Genomic DNA, 17216 nt, shown 5'->3' with positions numbered 1-17216 from the left:
ACTTTAATATGCCAGTTAGCCAACTCCTCTCTTAAACTTATCTTTTATATTATATAAATTTATATAAGAGATTATATTGTAGGCCATCAATCTGTGTAAAGAAAATAATGTGTATCTTTACAACTGTGAAGCTCCACAGGAGATAAGGAAGTTCTAAATGAGTGCAAACTCATTGTGTTCCTTCCCAGGGAACAACTGTCCTCTTAAAACTAAGGAACTAGTATTTAAGAATTCTACTAGCTAGTGAATTCCATATAGCTACTCCCAAATTTGTTCTCAAAGATCACCAATATATTAATTGTCATTAGCTCACCTTTTTAAAAAAAAAAACAAACTGCATGTAATGTTAAGACTTAAGAGTTTTTTTGGTGATGGTGGTTGTTTTTGTTGTATTTTTTTGTTTGTTTATTTCATTTTATGTAATGCAATAAAGAATTACCTTAGGATCAAAAGATGATCTGTTTTTGTAAAGAAGTTCTTCAACACTCTCTCGGATTTCTTTTGGAATGTTACGGGCATCAAAGGTTGCTATGTCCTCCCTCACTCCTCTTTTGGCCAAGAAACTGTAAAAAGTAAAGAAAATACAAACGTTCAAAAGATTTTTTCCATATGAAATATAAAGAATTCTGCACACACATAATTCCTGAATATAACAGAAAGCATTTCATATTGCAAATTACTGTCTAAGGTTGAAGCTTAAATAAAATCCTCACCTCTTCATGCTCACCCATGATGTATCAAAAATCCCCATCAGCTGTAAAACTCCTTCTAGGATGTCTCTGATTATGTCAGGGGGCATCCGTAATGACCGAATTTCTGACAAAGACTCTGGTTTTATATTTCCAACTGCTAACTTAGCTTCATTAACCAGTGGCTTGAAACATAAAAACATATCAAAAAATGTATGAAGATACGAGAAACCGAAAGTTTGCCATTTTGGCTTTCATACATTTTCATGTTAGCGTTAAATATTTCATTACCTAACCAAATACTGTTGATATGTATTCATGTACACAAGTTACTAAAATAAAAATGCTACCTGTGATAAGTACGGTTCCATATAAAACACACTTCAATCCTAGCATTCTCTAAATTTACATTCAACACTGTATTTCATAAATATTTGTATATAATACCATTAATTATATTTGTTCTTCCACTGCTTAAAAGTTCATTGTGTTGTTGGTATGGTTTAATAACGATGTCAATTACTGTTTGCAAAAGCACCTAAGAATATCTATGTACAAGAAGTACAGTCACAAGAGCTTGCTCTTTTCAGTAGCTAAGCAAATCCAGGCACCTTTTACCCTTACCAACAAAGCCAAAAAATAATGAGGAAACAGAAGTTAAGGAATTATTAAAGATTGTGCACACCCTGCACATCTTGCATATTTATCAAAGTCTAGAAAAAGGGTTTTAACCAAACCCTTTAGTTCTATGTTACTTTAATAGAATCATAGGATCACAGAATGGCTTGGGTTGGAAGGAATCTTAAAGATCATCTAGTTCCAACCCCTCTTCTCAGGCACAGAGGAGGGGATCATTGGTCTGTAGCTCCTTGGCTCCTCCTTTTTACCCTTTTTAAAAAGTGGAGTGATGTTTCCATTTTTCTAGTCACCAGGGACCTCAACTGCCACAACTTTTCAAATATGATGGAGGGAGGCTTAGCAACTACATCAGACAGTTCCCTCAGGACCCAAGATGTGTGGCATCAGGCTCCACAGACTTGTACTTTCACTGCAAAGATGTGATCCCTTGGTACCTATGATATTCAAAAGTAAAGAAAAATAATTTGCTGTACTTTTTTCTTATTCTTTAGTACAATTTTAAAATGGATGGGATGAAAAATAGAGACTAAAATCAATGGCTCGAGACACATACCTCTACCAAAAAACTGATGCATAAAAGCTGTAAAGTCTCTTAAGAACAGTATGCAACAGAATCACAGAATGGTTTGTGTTGGAAGGGACCTTAAAGATCATCTAGTTCCAATAACCTTGCCGTGGGCAGGGGTGCCACCCACTAAATCAGGTTGCTCAGAGCCTAACCCAACCTGGCCTTGAACACCTCCAGGGATGGGGCATCCACAGCGTTTCTGTGGCAAGTTGTGCCAGTGCCTCACCAATCTGAGTAAACAATTTCTTTCTCATAACTAATCTACATCTATCCTCTTTTAGTTTAAAGCCATTACTCCTTGTCCTATCACTACACTACCTGACAAAGAGACCCTCCCCAGCTTTCCTGCAGGCCCCTTTAGGTACTGTAAGGTTTCCCCAGAGCCTTCTCTTCTCCAGGCTGAACAACCCCAGCTCCCTCAGCCTGCCTACATAGAAGACCACCCTTTACCATCTTCATGGCCTTCCTCTGAACTCATTCTAATATGTCCATGTCCTTCTTGTGCTGGGGGTCCCAGAGCTGAATGCAGTATTCCAGGTAAAGGAGATATAGGATTTTATATATATATATATCTATATATAGTACATATAATTGTTAGAATTAAGTAGTAACTGGAAACTCCCTCATTAAACCATTTCCCTTCAGCTCATAGTGTAAGCTTTATGATATTACCAGCTTCATCAAGGAGAATAAATACAGTAGGTCTAAAGAATAGATTAGTAATTCAAAAATATTCCATTAGGTCTGCAGAGATCAGCTGTAGTACACCATGGCACCACAGAAATAGCAACTGGAGTTGACCTGAAAAGTCTTTCTTCAATTAAGATCAAATATAATGCCAATTTAAATGCCAAAGTGACAATCTGCATTCTGACACACAAAATTAACTTTTTTCTAATACCAAAAGGTTTTTATATTCAAATAATTTAACGCAAAATTTAAGAAATATTAGGATAAATTGTACAGAATCATTTTGCGTGGCAGAACTTAAATAAGCCAAATAAAATCTCACCACAAAATATTACTTTTCTGTATTAGTTCTTACCTGAACCTCCTTTAGTTCATCTTCAATTTTTCTTTTTCTTTCTTCTATTTCTGCAGCCTCTTCTGCTATCCTTTGTTTTATTTTTTCCATTTCTGTTTTTTGCTCACTAGCGCTCTGTAAAAAATATCTTTACTTTTCAAATTTACACAGATTTTATCCTACATTTTGTTCTCCTTTCTTTTAGTCTTCATTATAATACCATAATACCAGTCACAAATAGTATCTGAAACTATTTGATAAGAGAGAGGTAGTTTCAAAAACATACATAAGCTTTAAATACATACATAAGCATTAAATATTAATAAGCATAAGTATTAAGCTTATATTAATGTAACTAAATGATACAGAATAAGCACCTTTTACTTTTACTGCATCTCCTTCTTTACTGTACCACAGACAAGATCTGTACCTGTTTTTTATGCTTATTATACCTTTGTCCCCTTGCCTATGATTCTTCATTCCATATGAATATGTTAGACCTTCTCTAAAAGTTTAAGACTGGCAGCCTCTAACATACTTAATGCATTTGGGAGTAGCATCATCCTGTCTTTATTTTTGTAGCTGCTCAAATTTCTACTTCTTTCATGACACCACTGAAACTCTCCTTCTCTGTGACATTCATAAAAGCAGCAATTGTTCTGTTCATGCTACAGCCTGTTAGCCAAAAATACTATTGCAAGATTTACTTGTAAAGTTTCATTTATTTGTTTGTAAGGATATTTGCCTGACATCCTACACATATATTATAAGCTGTTTAGGTTTATATCTTTTCTGTTTTCCTGAATTTGTATTGTGCCTACCACAGAGGGATAGCAACCATTAGCCAACTCCAGAACTCCTAAGCAAAAATAAATACCCAATATATAAACTAAAAAAAAAAAAGTTTACAGCCTGCAGTAAACATAAAAACAGGAACTACCAAAAACAGTCATAAAACAAATAATGGAGGATAAATGCATAAAATAAATATATAATAAAAATAATTGATATATATAATAAAAATAAATAATAAATAAAATAAACGCATTAAAGTGTAATATTCTAGGCTTAATTCAACTAACAGATGCAAGACATCGAAGCCCATAGTTCATATTTTTATATATTTTCCTGTATGCAATACAGTATTTTAACCAGCAGTTGTTGATCTGAGTTGAACTTGAGCATAAAGTAAGAAATGTATAAAAGCAGAGAAAACACTGAGATTAATAATAATCTTTCTGAGTGCTTAACCTAAGCTATAGACAGTATGTCACTGAAATCCATAAAAGTATGTCATTCTTATCCAGAGAACATTAACTACATAAAACTAGCTTAGATATTTCATGCAAACGTACATGGACTGATAGCTCTGAGTAAGAAAACCTTAAAATTCAGTTGTAGGTCAAAAGCCTTGCTCTGAAAGAAGATAAAAAGTGCCTATGTATTAAAGACCTATCTCTTACACAAATTGGAACATTTGAAGTGACATTAATATGTCAGAGGGCACCTGTACTTTATGCTACCCTGAGCCACAATTCTATCATAATTTTTCTGATATCCACAGGCCCATCACCCATCATGTTTCATTGCTTTTGGCTTAATCCTCACTTTTGTTCCACAGCGTAATAGATGTGCATGGGTAGCAGATTCCTCTACTGAACAAAAGCAGATACAGGTTTAAAAGAGAAGTCATGAGAAATGGCACAAAAATTCTTTGAGGCCAGCAGTGAATATATACCAAGCCAATCATCACTATTCAAACACATATACAGTAAACAGCCAGAGGCTAAAAATATTTAAAAATTGCTAACAGGAAGTAGGCTTGTAAGAATGGAAAGTAATGCACCTTGTAGAACAAATGGTTTGAAAGAACAGGCATTTACTTTACTGCATATCTCTTTCATATCTCTGCATATCTATCAAAATACCTCTTCTTTGAGGTTATTTATTTAAGCTTGTTTCAGACTGACAAGACTAAACCAATGCTAAAACAAACACAGTGCAATGAGATCAGATTCATTATGGCTTCACCTACATTTATTATTTCTGGAAGTATCAATGTAGAGATCTACTTTCTACACAGTTAGTGTATTTAACTGAGAATGTACTACTAAACAAAATCACCTCCTCAAAGAAAAGGTCTACCCTTGAGCTGAAGGATAAAAATTTCAAGGAGTGAAAAACACTACACAATTACTTAACTTTATCTGAGGTTAACTTTGTAAGACTGAACCTCATGAAATACATACTTTATCATAGTCTACAAATTCAACAGGATTTTTTACTTAATTAGTGCTACTTGTCAGTGTTTTCTTGAAAGTTCCTATTTTTAAAAAGCATCAAAAAACCTATCAGTTTGGATTTATGATCTTCCAGGAAACCTTACAGACTGATCTACAGCAGTAAATGCTACTCAGGAAGTGGTAGTGTTCTCTTCCTACTCAATCAGTTCAGAACTGATTTAAGGTCCTTTGTTCTGTTGTTGCAAATTTATTCATACCCCAAGGCTCATGCAGTCCCTTAGGCAACTTCTTGTAAAAGCATCATGTTTAGCACTTCTTGAAAAGAACACCAAGCACAGGCAGCTATGGAGATGGAAAACAGAAAAGCATTTATTTTTTTCACTTTTTATATGATCCTACCTGCATAGATACTGTAATTTCCTGAAGGGCAGCATCAGCCTCATCCTGCTTAGTTTTGAGTAGAATGCTTTGTTCTCCGGCTTTTCTGTTCAGTTCATCTACAAGGGCTTTAGCTTCATTCAGCTTTGAAACACCTGCCTATAAAAGTTTATAAAAAGCAATTGCTTAGCAAGGAATTTTAAGTGGATTTAAATGAATTTTGGTTAGAAATAATACATACAGACTAAAAGTGATGTAGACTAACATAGTTCATTTTTAATTTCTTTATAAAAAGATGTGTTTACTTCTCACCTGTAAACTTTGAGTCACAAATAACCCATTCTCTCTCATGTTCTCAAAAAACATGATTTACTTTTTAATTATGTCAATAAAAAATTCAACAGATTTTAGGTTCATTTGTCATGTTCAACTTTTCATAAAATTTATATTCCACATCATCTCACTATTGTTTACATTTTCCTGGTATTAATTAACTCTAAAAGGAGAGTTGACAATCCTAGATGCGTCAGTTTAAGGTATTTTACTACATCCGAAAGTTGAAAATGAAATCGTCAAAACAACTAAGTTTTGAAGAATCAGCAACTTGAACCCATTTTTTTTTTTATTAAATTCAGTAACATTTTGGTTGACTTATATTAACTCCACACTCTTTTATTTCCTATAATAGCAAATCTACAGTAATTAAACAAATTGAAACAAACTATATTATCCTATTTCTACATATTTGTATGTTCTCTAAAGAACTTAGATGAACATAAAACAAAGCCTCAACCAATTATGTTTATTTTCTTTATTCACACTTTCTAAATTATGTACTTAAAGAAAACAGAATTATTTCAACACATCTGAAAAAATATTAAAGATAAAATAAATATTTGATGTAACATGGACATGTAGATGATTACTTTTCTCTACCCAATGAATTCAACTAGTAAATAAAGTAAATGTGTGTTTGTTACAAACAAATCAGTGCTACTTCCTTAAAACAAAAGTTAAGAAAAAAACTTCCTATCTTTCTATAAATATAAAAGTAATTTCTATCACTACAAACTTAAATTCTTTGTTAATATGCTTACTATGCAATTTGTAAGCTATGGGAAAAAATATTAGCAGACAGAATAAAAAGAATATAGAATTCAAGGCAAGAAGTTGCAAGTGTGATTTCAGAATAGTACCAGGGATTACTAGGAAAAGGAGCTGAAAGTGAAGGGGAAAGGGAAAAGCCAAAAGTATTATGTCCTAAAAGATGGGAGGGAATATTATGAGGGAAAAAGAAAAGGGAAAAACAAGCAAACAAAGAAGAAAGCATTAATGAAAAGATAGCAAATAATTTTTAAAAAATAAGCAAGTTACTCATCAAGAACAGTATTAAAGTAACATCTTTGGGTGAACTGTATTTGGTCTAGGGTTGCATAAAAGTTTTGATGTGTGGAAAAGTTTGAAACCAATTCCAAAACATTAAATGAGGGAAAAACACAAAAAAGGGAATTTTGGCCAAAGCTACAGAAGTAACCACAAAATTGCAGAGTTTACAGCTTATTAAACTAGGAGGATGCAAGAATCACACAAATTAAGTTGTTGTAGAGATATAAAGAAAGGGATGGAGTAGGTAGCTACAGGGAAGGAAAAGTATACAAGCAGAGATATAAATTGATCAAAAGATGGATGTGTTGTTTGCAACACAATTCCATAAAATTGTGAATAAATTTAAAGTGCTTGTAAGTCCTTTTTACTTTTACAAGAAAACATACCCATTCTGATACATGCTTGAGATAAAATATTAATGAAAACAAGTAACAATTCTAAACCCTAGAACTTCTGAACAGAGATTTCCATTAAGATTCATTTTATTCCTCTTTTAGAGTCACAGCATGAGTACAGGCAAACAGGAGTCACCCCACAGAACTGTGTTAGTAGCTACAGCTCATAATACACAAGGTATTTCCAAACGGTATATTGAAAGATTGCTTGTTAGGAATGTTTTAAATACATACCTGCAAGTGATTCTGCCTTTTTATTAGCTCTCTTCTTTTACTGTTATTGATTGAACTGTATATGTGAAGGAATGTCATATATCTGCTAGGTGTTGCTCCATACATTTTACATGATTCATGGATTGCCAGAAATGACTTAAAAAAATCTGAATCACCTGTACAAGAGAAAGTGTCATACAGATAATATAATCATTCTTACCTCATATTAAAGTAGGGATGAGTAACAGAAGGGTTTGAGATATGAATTAACAACATTCCAAATATGACAGAGAGTCTTTCCATGAAAGCAGTTTGCAGCAGCCAGAATAGGCTTCCAGATGAAAAAGATACAGAACAATTCTTAACCTAAGCACTATCATAGTCAAAGGAAAACAGCCTCTCTAATGGGAAAAGTCAGTATTACACAGATCCCTTTAGGGCTCAAATCTTAGATTTGTAACAATGTCTCCTCCAGAGGAAAAAGACTGGGCTTTTTCCACATGATCTGATTTTCAGAAGTAAAAAAATTAATTCCAGAAAATGGCACCACAGCTTGGACAGTACCATAGGCTACAGTGAGCACTGAAATCTATACAAATAAAAGTAATATCTGCCATAAAAGAAATTAAAGGTTGCTTTTGAATGAATTATGAAGAAATTACTGACTCTCAGAGAAAGAAAGAAAAACAGTAGTTAGTTGGGTAGTCAGAAGGTTGATAAAGTAGCACCTCAACTCACCAGAAAACTGGAAAGAATTTAAATGGTATCACATGTGATCTGCCTTATAAATTCAAATTCTAAACATAAAGGTGGTTAAAGGTGGGTGAAAGCCAAAAAATCAAAAATCCCACTCTTGATGAATAAGGAGCTTATTATCACACTTTCTGAATGGAGAGTACATGGCGACTACTGCCCAAAGATACTAGTTTAAATCCTTATCTGAATTTTTAATTATTTGCTATACTCCACTTGGTGTGGAGTACAGGGGAGATTTCTTTTACTTCATCTTCTGTCACTGTGCATAAAGGCAGTTCCCTGATTTATTCATCTCAAGCCTATAAAAATGCAACTTCCAATTATACATAGTGACAAATTAAAAACTTACCTCTTCACAAAAGTTGCTGTTTGATGGTAAAGTCTAATGCTTCTCACCTTTTGATAAATGATTCTGGACGTTCTACTATATTCATGAATTCAATACACAAAAACTGTTTCCTTCTCTCTTCCTATATATTTTTCCCTTCTTATGTTCTGCAAAGGTATCTACGACACCATGCCTTTTCTTCTAACTCGTTTCCATTTATTGTCAGCAACCAGATTCTCACTGACATTCCTATTCCTTCAACATGTTTAAAATCTGAACACTTCTCTCTAAATTCCAATCCTAAAATAGTATTTCACCAACTTTTTAATCCTTCAATATTCTACCTTATCTCCATTTATAATTAATAACATATATGTCTGAAATGGGTTTGGTAAATTGCTTTTGTCTTTTATGAGTGACCACAGTAATATGGTTTAAACATTGCACCCTCCCTTATAAGAATATATTTTTGTCCTGTGTTTTTTTTTTCCTGTGCATTAGTAACTTCTTCCCATCATCAAGGGGAACACTTATCCTATCTAATTGTTCTCTGAGGAACCACTTAATTCTCCATTCTATCACCAGTATTAGCACCATCATTAACTTTTCCTTCCCTAGTTTTGCCACCAAAGTGTAACCTTTGGTACTGTTTCTGAAATTCACTGTGCACAAACCTGTGCATTTCTCCACTATTCCCAAGGCTCACAAGAAAGCCATTAAAATAAACAGAACAGTAGAGTTTAAAACTTGACTTGTTTAGCCCGGAATCACAAAGATTGAGAGGATGGTATCTTTTCAGCTCTATAAACCTCTCCACTGCTAAGTATTCTGAAAGGAAAATAATTATTAAAATATAATGAACGTCTGGAAGCATGTCTATGCTAATGAAAAAATGAAAACATATAGACCACAAAGTATAAAAGCTTTCAAAATGCCTCAAAATTTGAGGCTTTGAAATACCATCCACACAGAAGGAAGATGCAAAACATAGCAAGTTATAGTTTAATCAGTTTATAAAATTGAGTATAGAGTGGTTTCTTGTGAAAGAGGAGACTACGTTTGGTGACTCAGAATGCTCTCTCCAAGTTAATATTCCTATGTGAAAAATGCCTCCCATGTGGACAATACTGAAGTTTATGAATATGCTGGCAAAATCCTACTCAAAGTACCTATGCTATTGTCTATGGCCGACAAAGACCTGAGTAAGTGAATAATAAAAAGTTGTAACAAATAGCTGATCCACCAAAATATTACCTGAATGTTTTTTCTTAAGTTCTTTATGTGCTTTTCCAGTCTTCTCTTGTTCATCTGAATCATACAAAAGCATTTCAGGTATCTAAGAAAATCAAAATGATTTTTTGTATGACGTTACATAAAATTAAAATTTGAATTAAAATTAAAAAAAAAATCAATTTAGTTGTTAACCTAAAAAGACTGAAAATTAGAAATGTATTCAGAATAAGGGATTTATAGAATATTTAGAGCCTTCTATAGATCAATTCTACAATTGCCTGCAATACATGACTTCCTGTTATGTCTGGCAGAAGAGTTTTGTTGGCTGTAAGAAAGAACAATTAATTCTCAGAGGACACCTACAACAGCACAAATTTCAAAGATGTAAAAAGCTACACAACAGAAATTATAGAGTAGCTTAAATACAACTGTTGTGGTTTAAAGGTGTCCAGAATTAAACAATTACTAAGAGTTAAACAATGCCTTAGTCTAAGTCTTTAAAAACATTACACTCTTAAATCTTTACCTTTTTCATACTGTTTTCGGACCAAGTTTCCATCCACAAAACATGACATTTCTTGTACAGTGCTGGGTTACTTTCACAATTTATTGTAAAATTTAAATTGGTAGAATCCATGATCAGTACAACATGCAGATTCTGTTGGATCCCTAAGGAAATGCAACATATATAATAACTATCAATCTGACTACATGACAGATTTACTTCCAATACAACTGTCCTTCATATACTTACCAGAAAACAATTTCTGAAAAAAAGACACTATCGGACTACAACACAGTAGGGCAGGAATGTTTACAAATGGAATTTAAATAACTTAATATAGGATTATATATTCTCATTATGCATATTACAGAGTATTTTTTAATTTAGAAGAGCTGACAGTATTTAAATGGAAACCACCAGTTTACATTCCAATCAGTACAAAAACAATTAGAACTAGTTCCAAGGCCCTTGACTATGACTGACAATTTCTGTATTCTTTCAGTCACATTAATTTATTTATTTGTAAACTACTTTATCTTCTTGTTGGTCCAAGAAGAAATACAAATAATTAAAAAACCTATCTATGAACTTACTTGTAAGTACTCAAAATCCAAAGAGAGTTGTAGGTAAAATTGACAAATAGAAGGAAACTCTGTTATGATTTACATAACCTAATCAAACCAGAAAACAATGGAGAAAAAAGCTTTCTTCCTTCTAATTATTTTCAACGGCAGAATTTGCAATACCTTTGTAGAACATTCATGGAAAAAAAAATCAGATAGAGGAATGAATTTTAAGCTAAGAGTTCTGTATCCTCACATATCACACTGTAATCATTATTCCTGCCTGGTTTTTAATAATTACTTGGCTGTTCAAAATATACACAAAAAAGACTTAGTAATTATTTTTCCATTATATCGCTTTTGTAACCTTGTAATAAATTATAATTCTGTTCTCTTACTATATGTGAAATAGTTGAAAATTGGTCCTGTAAATCCATCTTGTGAAGCTTGATCCTTTAGAGGAGATAGCAATGGTTCTAATTCTTCTATTTTATACAATCCAGGAACTTCTCCTATTAGAAGAATGAATTTAAAACGTCAGATCAAACACACTAGAATTATTCAAATTCATTTGAACAGCTTGCATACAAAATTTTAGTATGGCAGTATTTACCACCATTTTTTCATGATTTTCATCACATGAATTCTATCCTTTTCATATCATGAAAATGACCAATTAAATGATAGTAATTCCATTTAACTTAAACAGCCTACTTTGTTAATATTAATGAAATATACTTCTACAACTCATTCAAGCTTACCCAAAGACAGTGATTCAATACTACATATAAATCAAATTAAGTGTTCCTCTGATCAAGGAACAAAGCTAGATAACAAAGTAAAGTCACTCTTGTTATTTGTTATTATTTATCACATTGTTACTTTTAGAAAAGGGGGCTTTGCTGATGTTAGTCTAAGTGAATTACTCTGTACAATCTAGCAAAACATTAGGACACCTCTCAATTTTGAATTTGATTAGAAAAAGGGAAATTATAGAGCTGAATACATTATTATTTTGTTATTATATTATTCAAAAAAATGCTTTGAAATAAGTTGCTTAATTTGCAATGTTGAGTCAAAAGCACTCATATTGCAGGGTAGGCTAAAGGATAGCAAAGCAAACTTCAAATCATTTCCTCACTCTAGCCAAGCCTGACCTGAAAGCTAATCAGCTATCTGGTATGGAAATAAAGGTGGAAAACATCATCTAATTCTGCCTTATTGAACCAACTCTGTGTTAAAAGCAGAACCAAATCTTTTTGGATTCATCTCACCTGAAGACAGTAAACTGTTGATCATCTCAAGGAATGTGGAATGAACAAACTGATAGTCTTCGAGGAGCAAAACCACTTGCTGTGCTTCGATGCCAGCAAGCTCCATCACCTACAAGCAGAGAAGGTATTTTAATCTCAGTATACAGAGTATATCTTGTTAATAACAGAATGGCTATAAATCACAGTTTTGTTTTGTTTTGTGTTTTTTCCACAGCATCTAAACTGTGATACATTTACAAAAGATTACTACGTTGTTCAGTTATATGAGATCAAATATAAAGAACAGTCTACCCTAGACGTACAACTTGGTAATATGAAAACAAAACAGACTTTTTTGTAGGGTATATTTATGCCCTAGATGTGACTCATTTCTAGAGTTGCATCACTTTTTGTGGGGGCTTATCTGTAAAGTTTTCTTTAGCAGTTCTGAGCTCCTGTTTCAAGGTGCATTTGTTTTTAAACAGTGTGCATCCTTTCATCAATCATTAAAATAACACTTGATTCAGCTACTCTCTTATGAACAAGCAGAGTATGAAAACACACTCTCCTATGAAGACAGGCTGAGGGAATTGGGGTTTTTCAGCCTGGAGAAGAGAAGGCTCTGGTGAAACCTTACAGCAGCATTCCAGTACCTAAAGGGGGCCTACAGGAAAGCTGGGGAGGGACTCTTTGTCAGGGAGTGGAGTGATAGGACAAAGAGTGATGGTTTTAAACTAAAAGAAGGTAGTTTTAGATTAGATATAAGGAGGAAATGTTTTACTATGAAGGTGGTGAGGCACTGGCAAAAAAGTTGCCCAGGGAAGCTGTGGATGCCCCATCCCTGGAAGTGTTCAAGGCCAGGCTGAATGGAGCTTTGAGCAACCTGGTCTTTTGGGAGGTGTCCCTGCCAATGGCAGGGGGTTGGAATTAGGTGTTCTTTGAAAAAATAAAAATAAAATCCAACATTCGCATAAGCCTAGAATTATTATGTTCACAACACTCAGAAAAACTGCTGTAGTATTCAAAACAGTAGAGTCTCAGGAAAGTGCTATGAAGAACAGCATGCATTCTAAACACTAAGACCTTCTAAAAATCTCTTACATTTAGACCATTGACATTATGCTTTTCCTAAAATCTCGCTCTCACACAACACTCCTGTGTCCTTCAAAATTCCCATATTCTTTTCTAAATACACACTTACAAACCTTCAACTTGTAAGACATTGAGTGACTTACGTATTTAAGATCATTTTTGAAATGCTTCAGCTCATAGCCTCTGGAAATTTTGGGAGTAATTAGAACAGCTCCATGCATATGACTAACTAAAGAGGTAACTGTTCGACGACCTACACCACTCCGTCCTGCCAAAAGAAGTGATCCTCCAGGAAAACTTAGCACTCTGTCCACTCTAGACATATAATTGAGGACTTCTTGGAACAGTAAAACCTCTATCTCTTTTTTGTCTCGCCCATAATGAATAACACCCTATTGAGAACATTAAAAAAAAAAAAAAGAAAGAAATGAATTAATTGATAATAAATACAACCAGTAAGATATGAAAGCATCCAATATTTAAAAATTTAGAGAAGAAGGCCTAAGAGGCCACACTAGTATTTATTACAAATAAATTATTTATATGATAGAATTTATATACCTTGTTTGCCCTTTTCCAGCAATGGGTAGATCCCATTACCTTAGCAAGGGTATCATGCAACACCCCCTGCAATGGTATCTCCTAGTATTCTTTCATGTATTGGAACAGAAATCTACCACTGAATTCATTAGAATTAAATAATGGGTCAGAATAAAGTCTGATCTGTGTCTCTGACTACAGATGAATATTAGCAAAACACAGAACGGTGCTTTAGGCAGCTAATTGCTGTGTAATTGCAGATTATGAAATTTTCTACTCAAATACATTTAATAATGGATCCTAAGATTAAATTCAGGCCTCATTATACTCAGCAAAACTTTATCTTCAATGTATTTGTGGAATTGGATTTAAAAAAAAACACACACACAAATAAAAAAAAAACCCTTTGATTACTATGGCTACTGAACTTCATCATTTCCTATATAGTCTATTGGTCACAAGTTGGCCATTAAGGAGAGGGAGCAGCTTCCCATCTAGAAGACCAGTCCATCAAACACTACTAATACGGGGCAGATGACCTCAAGGGTCTTATGAAAAATCAATCAACCTAGCAGAGGTAACATGTTTGCATTTCCTCATCAGTTTTATTTTTTATACTTTACTGTTTAAAAACATGTGAAATATCCAAACAATGTATTTGTATTTCTTCAAATAGAAATTATGTTTGCAAATCACAAATTCATAAAGAAAACATTTAATAAAACACTTTAGTACTCAAACAAACTTAAGTGTACATCAGTGTTTCTCAAAATGTTGTCTATTAGACTGCTGTAAATCCTAACGGACAGCAAATGTGACTGACAGCCATTTCTTAAAACAACCTTGTTATAAGATACTACTGCTACCTCCCAGATAGCATCACAGACTTTCCCTCACTTGACCAAATGTCAGAAATAATTCCTTAACCAAGTCTTCACCCAAGCAGAATCCACTCTAAATCTTATGTAAGCTTATGTATTTAATCCTGAAAAAAAAAAAAAAAACATCTTGGAATCACTGCTATGAATCATTGCTGTGTACATTCTTTAATCTTGTCTCACTTTTTTAATAGTATCTTTCAGGTCTGTTGAGTTTAGTCTGCCAAGTGGTCTCCCGTGTGGTGGTAGTGCTTGTCCTGGAGTAGTGAATGCCTCTTGACAAGCTCCCCAAGTTACATAGAAGATATCTGTGAAAATAAAATGAAACACGCTTAAAACGTCCTCAACTGATGCACTATCTAACTTGATTAAGGTAATTTTATTAGGCAATTTCTTATTTAATATTTCAAGCTCATGTAATATACCTCAAATGCTTTACCTGCCATATTGTCCAGAACGTCTGAGTCCCAGTCACTTTGAAACACTTTCATCAAAATATTATTAAATACATGTAGATCTTTCATGCCTACAAGCTTGTCACGGAACAAACGGCATGCTTCATAAGCAACGATTTCCAATACATAGTCTGCAGTTTGTGTAGATGGTCCTACAAAATTTAGATAATGAGAGATTTGATTTTATATTTTTTAAAATAATTTTACATTTCTCTAACTCCCATTTCAAAATATGAGATTGAAAATGAGTAAGTGAAATTACATACCAGCAGGAGAGCATCAGTGAGGAAGAAATAAGAGAAAGAGTAAACACGTTAGAAAGTGTTTTTAAATAAAATTTTTGTGTGTCATTACAAGATAAAATGAAAAATATTTTATTAAAGAAAGTTCTCCAGTTTAGTGCCACCATTCTCATTAAAACAAACAATGTGTTGCACACAAAGTAAAAGATAAAATTCCAGGTAATTAAAAAAAAAAAAAAAAGATAGAGAGACTTTTAAAGGGAAAGACTGATAACACACACTAAAATAAAAATAAATCCCCCAAATTGTTTGTATTATAAAATACCACCAGAGAATACAAAGATCTTCACAGAAGAAGGAAGGTGAGATGTGGTATAGTAAATTACACGCCGTATTGTTCATCACTGAAAAAGCATCAGCATTTGTCACCTTCAGATACAACAATGTAGTTTTTAAGAGGCTAAGATTACCCATTCCTTCCTACCGGTGTAGCTTTTCTGACTTCATCCAAGCTCCATTTATACCATTTGATGATCAAATAAAATAAACAGAACACAAATATAACATTCTTAGCTCTTTTATATTCTTTAAGCAAGCCCTTTATGTAAATCTTTACTTTAATTAAGGTAAGAGCTAAACTACAGTAAGGAGGAACTGCTCATAACCTAGTAATAATGGTTATTTCAAAGGAAAGACAAAGATGAGACTAATAAGAAGCTCAGGCTGGCTATTTGGAACAGCACACAAAATTGAATACCTTTCAAAATTTCACGCTTTCCAATTAGAAAAAAAAAAAAAAAAAAAAAAAAGAACTTTGAGACTGGACTGTAATTATCAAGCATTCACAAATTGTGATAATATTTAGGCTTTTATATTGATACTTGTAAGTTTTCATATAAATGATACAGTTTTAAATATGTTTAAGGGTGCTTTTATTCACTTATTAAGTAGGTCATAGATGGCGTGTAGCAGCTGTAGTTCCAGTGACATCACTAGTTCTATACAACCAGCTATAAAAAGAAAAGCATGGGAGGCAAGCCTATGGGAATTCCTAAGACAAGATATAGTCTCAGAAAAAAAAATATAAATAAGTGGGGAATAGGAGGGACACTATAAGATCCTTCAGAAGAAAATGCAACCCCATGCTGCTTACTTCCCTTAATCTACATATAGATGCCATATGTATTTTAATACATCATACTTTAAAAAAAAATAAAAATCTGTACTATGTTACAGAATGAACTGTTAGACATTTTTCCTCTCTACTGAATAACAGAATTTACAGTTTAGAAAAAGTACCACAGGTTTACAAGTTGCAAATGAAGTCAACAGTAAGACTAACATCAGTAATATTTTAGGCTATTTTAGAACTGCTGTATCAATGAAAATCAAGTAAATGCCTTACCATCTGTTAAACTGTATCTGAATAAACCAAGTACCCACTGAGTAAGAATACATGGTGTAAAAAGGTAATGACTGTGATCATCAACCGTGAATTTTGCTCGTACCTAAAAAAAAAAAAGAAGTCATTAAAAAAAAGTGATATTTTAAAATTTAAAGCACTTGGAAACATATTTTTCAATTTTTCTAAAATACCAGGGAAATTAGTCTATTATGGCTACATATTCAGATATCTTATTATTATATTAATATTTATGAATAACAGCAATAGAAATTATGTCTTACAGAAATACTGTCTCTTCACCCAGAAGGTGTATTTAAGTTTACAACTGTATCTTTAATGCAAAGAATAACTGCGATCATCACTTATTTGGTGCCAGTATGATGAAATTTAGATTTAGATTTCTTAGAATTCATCAGTAATATTATATGAAA

At 33.1% G+C, this 17216-nt stretch overlaps 1 protein-coding gene across 4 annotated transcripts in view; it reads right to left on the bottom strand.

The window, feature by feature from the left end:
- DYNC2H1 (dynein cytoplasmic 2 heavy chain 1) overlaps positions 1-17216 on the bottom strand; it is a 170378-nt gene that overhangs the window by 108839 nt on the left and 44323 nt on the right. For 3 of the 4 annotated variants that reach the window (XM_068670205.1, XM_068670225.1, XM_068670233.1), the window contains exons 46-58: positions 16786-16888; positions 15123-15290; positions 14867-14991; positions 13409-13657; positions 12195-12303; positions 11319-11432; positions 10379-10521; positions 9874-9955; positions 7557-7711; positions 5563-5700; positions 2942-3055; positions 714-874; positions 440-563 (exon numbers count right to left, since the gene is read on the bottom strand). In XM_068670205.1, coding sequence (XP_068526306.1) covers positions 440-563; positions 714-874; positions 2942-3055; positions 5563-5700; positions 7557-7711; positions 9874-9955; positions 10379-10521; positions 11319-11432; positions 12195-12303; positions 13409-13657; positions 14867-14991; positions 15123-15290; positions 16786-16888 — 1785 coding nt within the window. The remainder of the gene's footprint in view (positions 1-439; positions 564-713; positions 875-2941; positions 3056-5562; positions 5701-7556; positions 7712-9873; positions 9956-10378; positions 10522-11318; positions 11433-12194; positions 12304-13408; positions 13658-14866; positions 14992-15122; positions 15291-16785; positions 16889-17216) is intronic. The other variant, XM_068670216.1, reaches the window with a different exon arrangement.

This window comes from Anas acuta, chromosome 1 (assembly GCF_963932015.1).
Source record: "Anas acuta chromosome 1, bAnaAcu1.1, whole genome shotgun sequence".
In the NCBI taxonomy this organism is placed as follows: domain Eukaryota; kingdom Metazoa; phylum Chordata; class Aves; order Anseriformes; family Anatidae; genus Anas; species Anas acuta.
The sequence above is the reverse complement of the archived record's forward strand: the minus strand, read 5'-3'. Positions and strand labels throughout refer to the sequence as shown.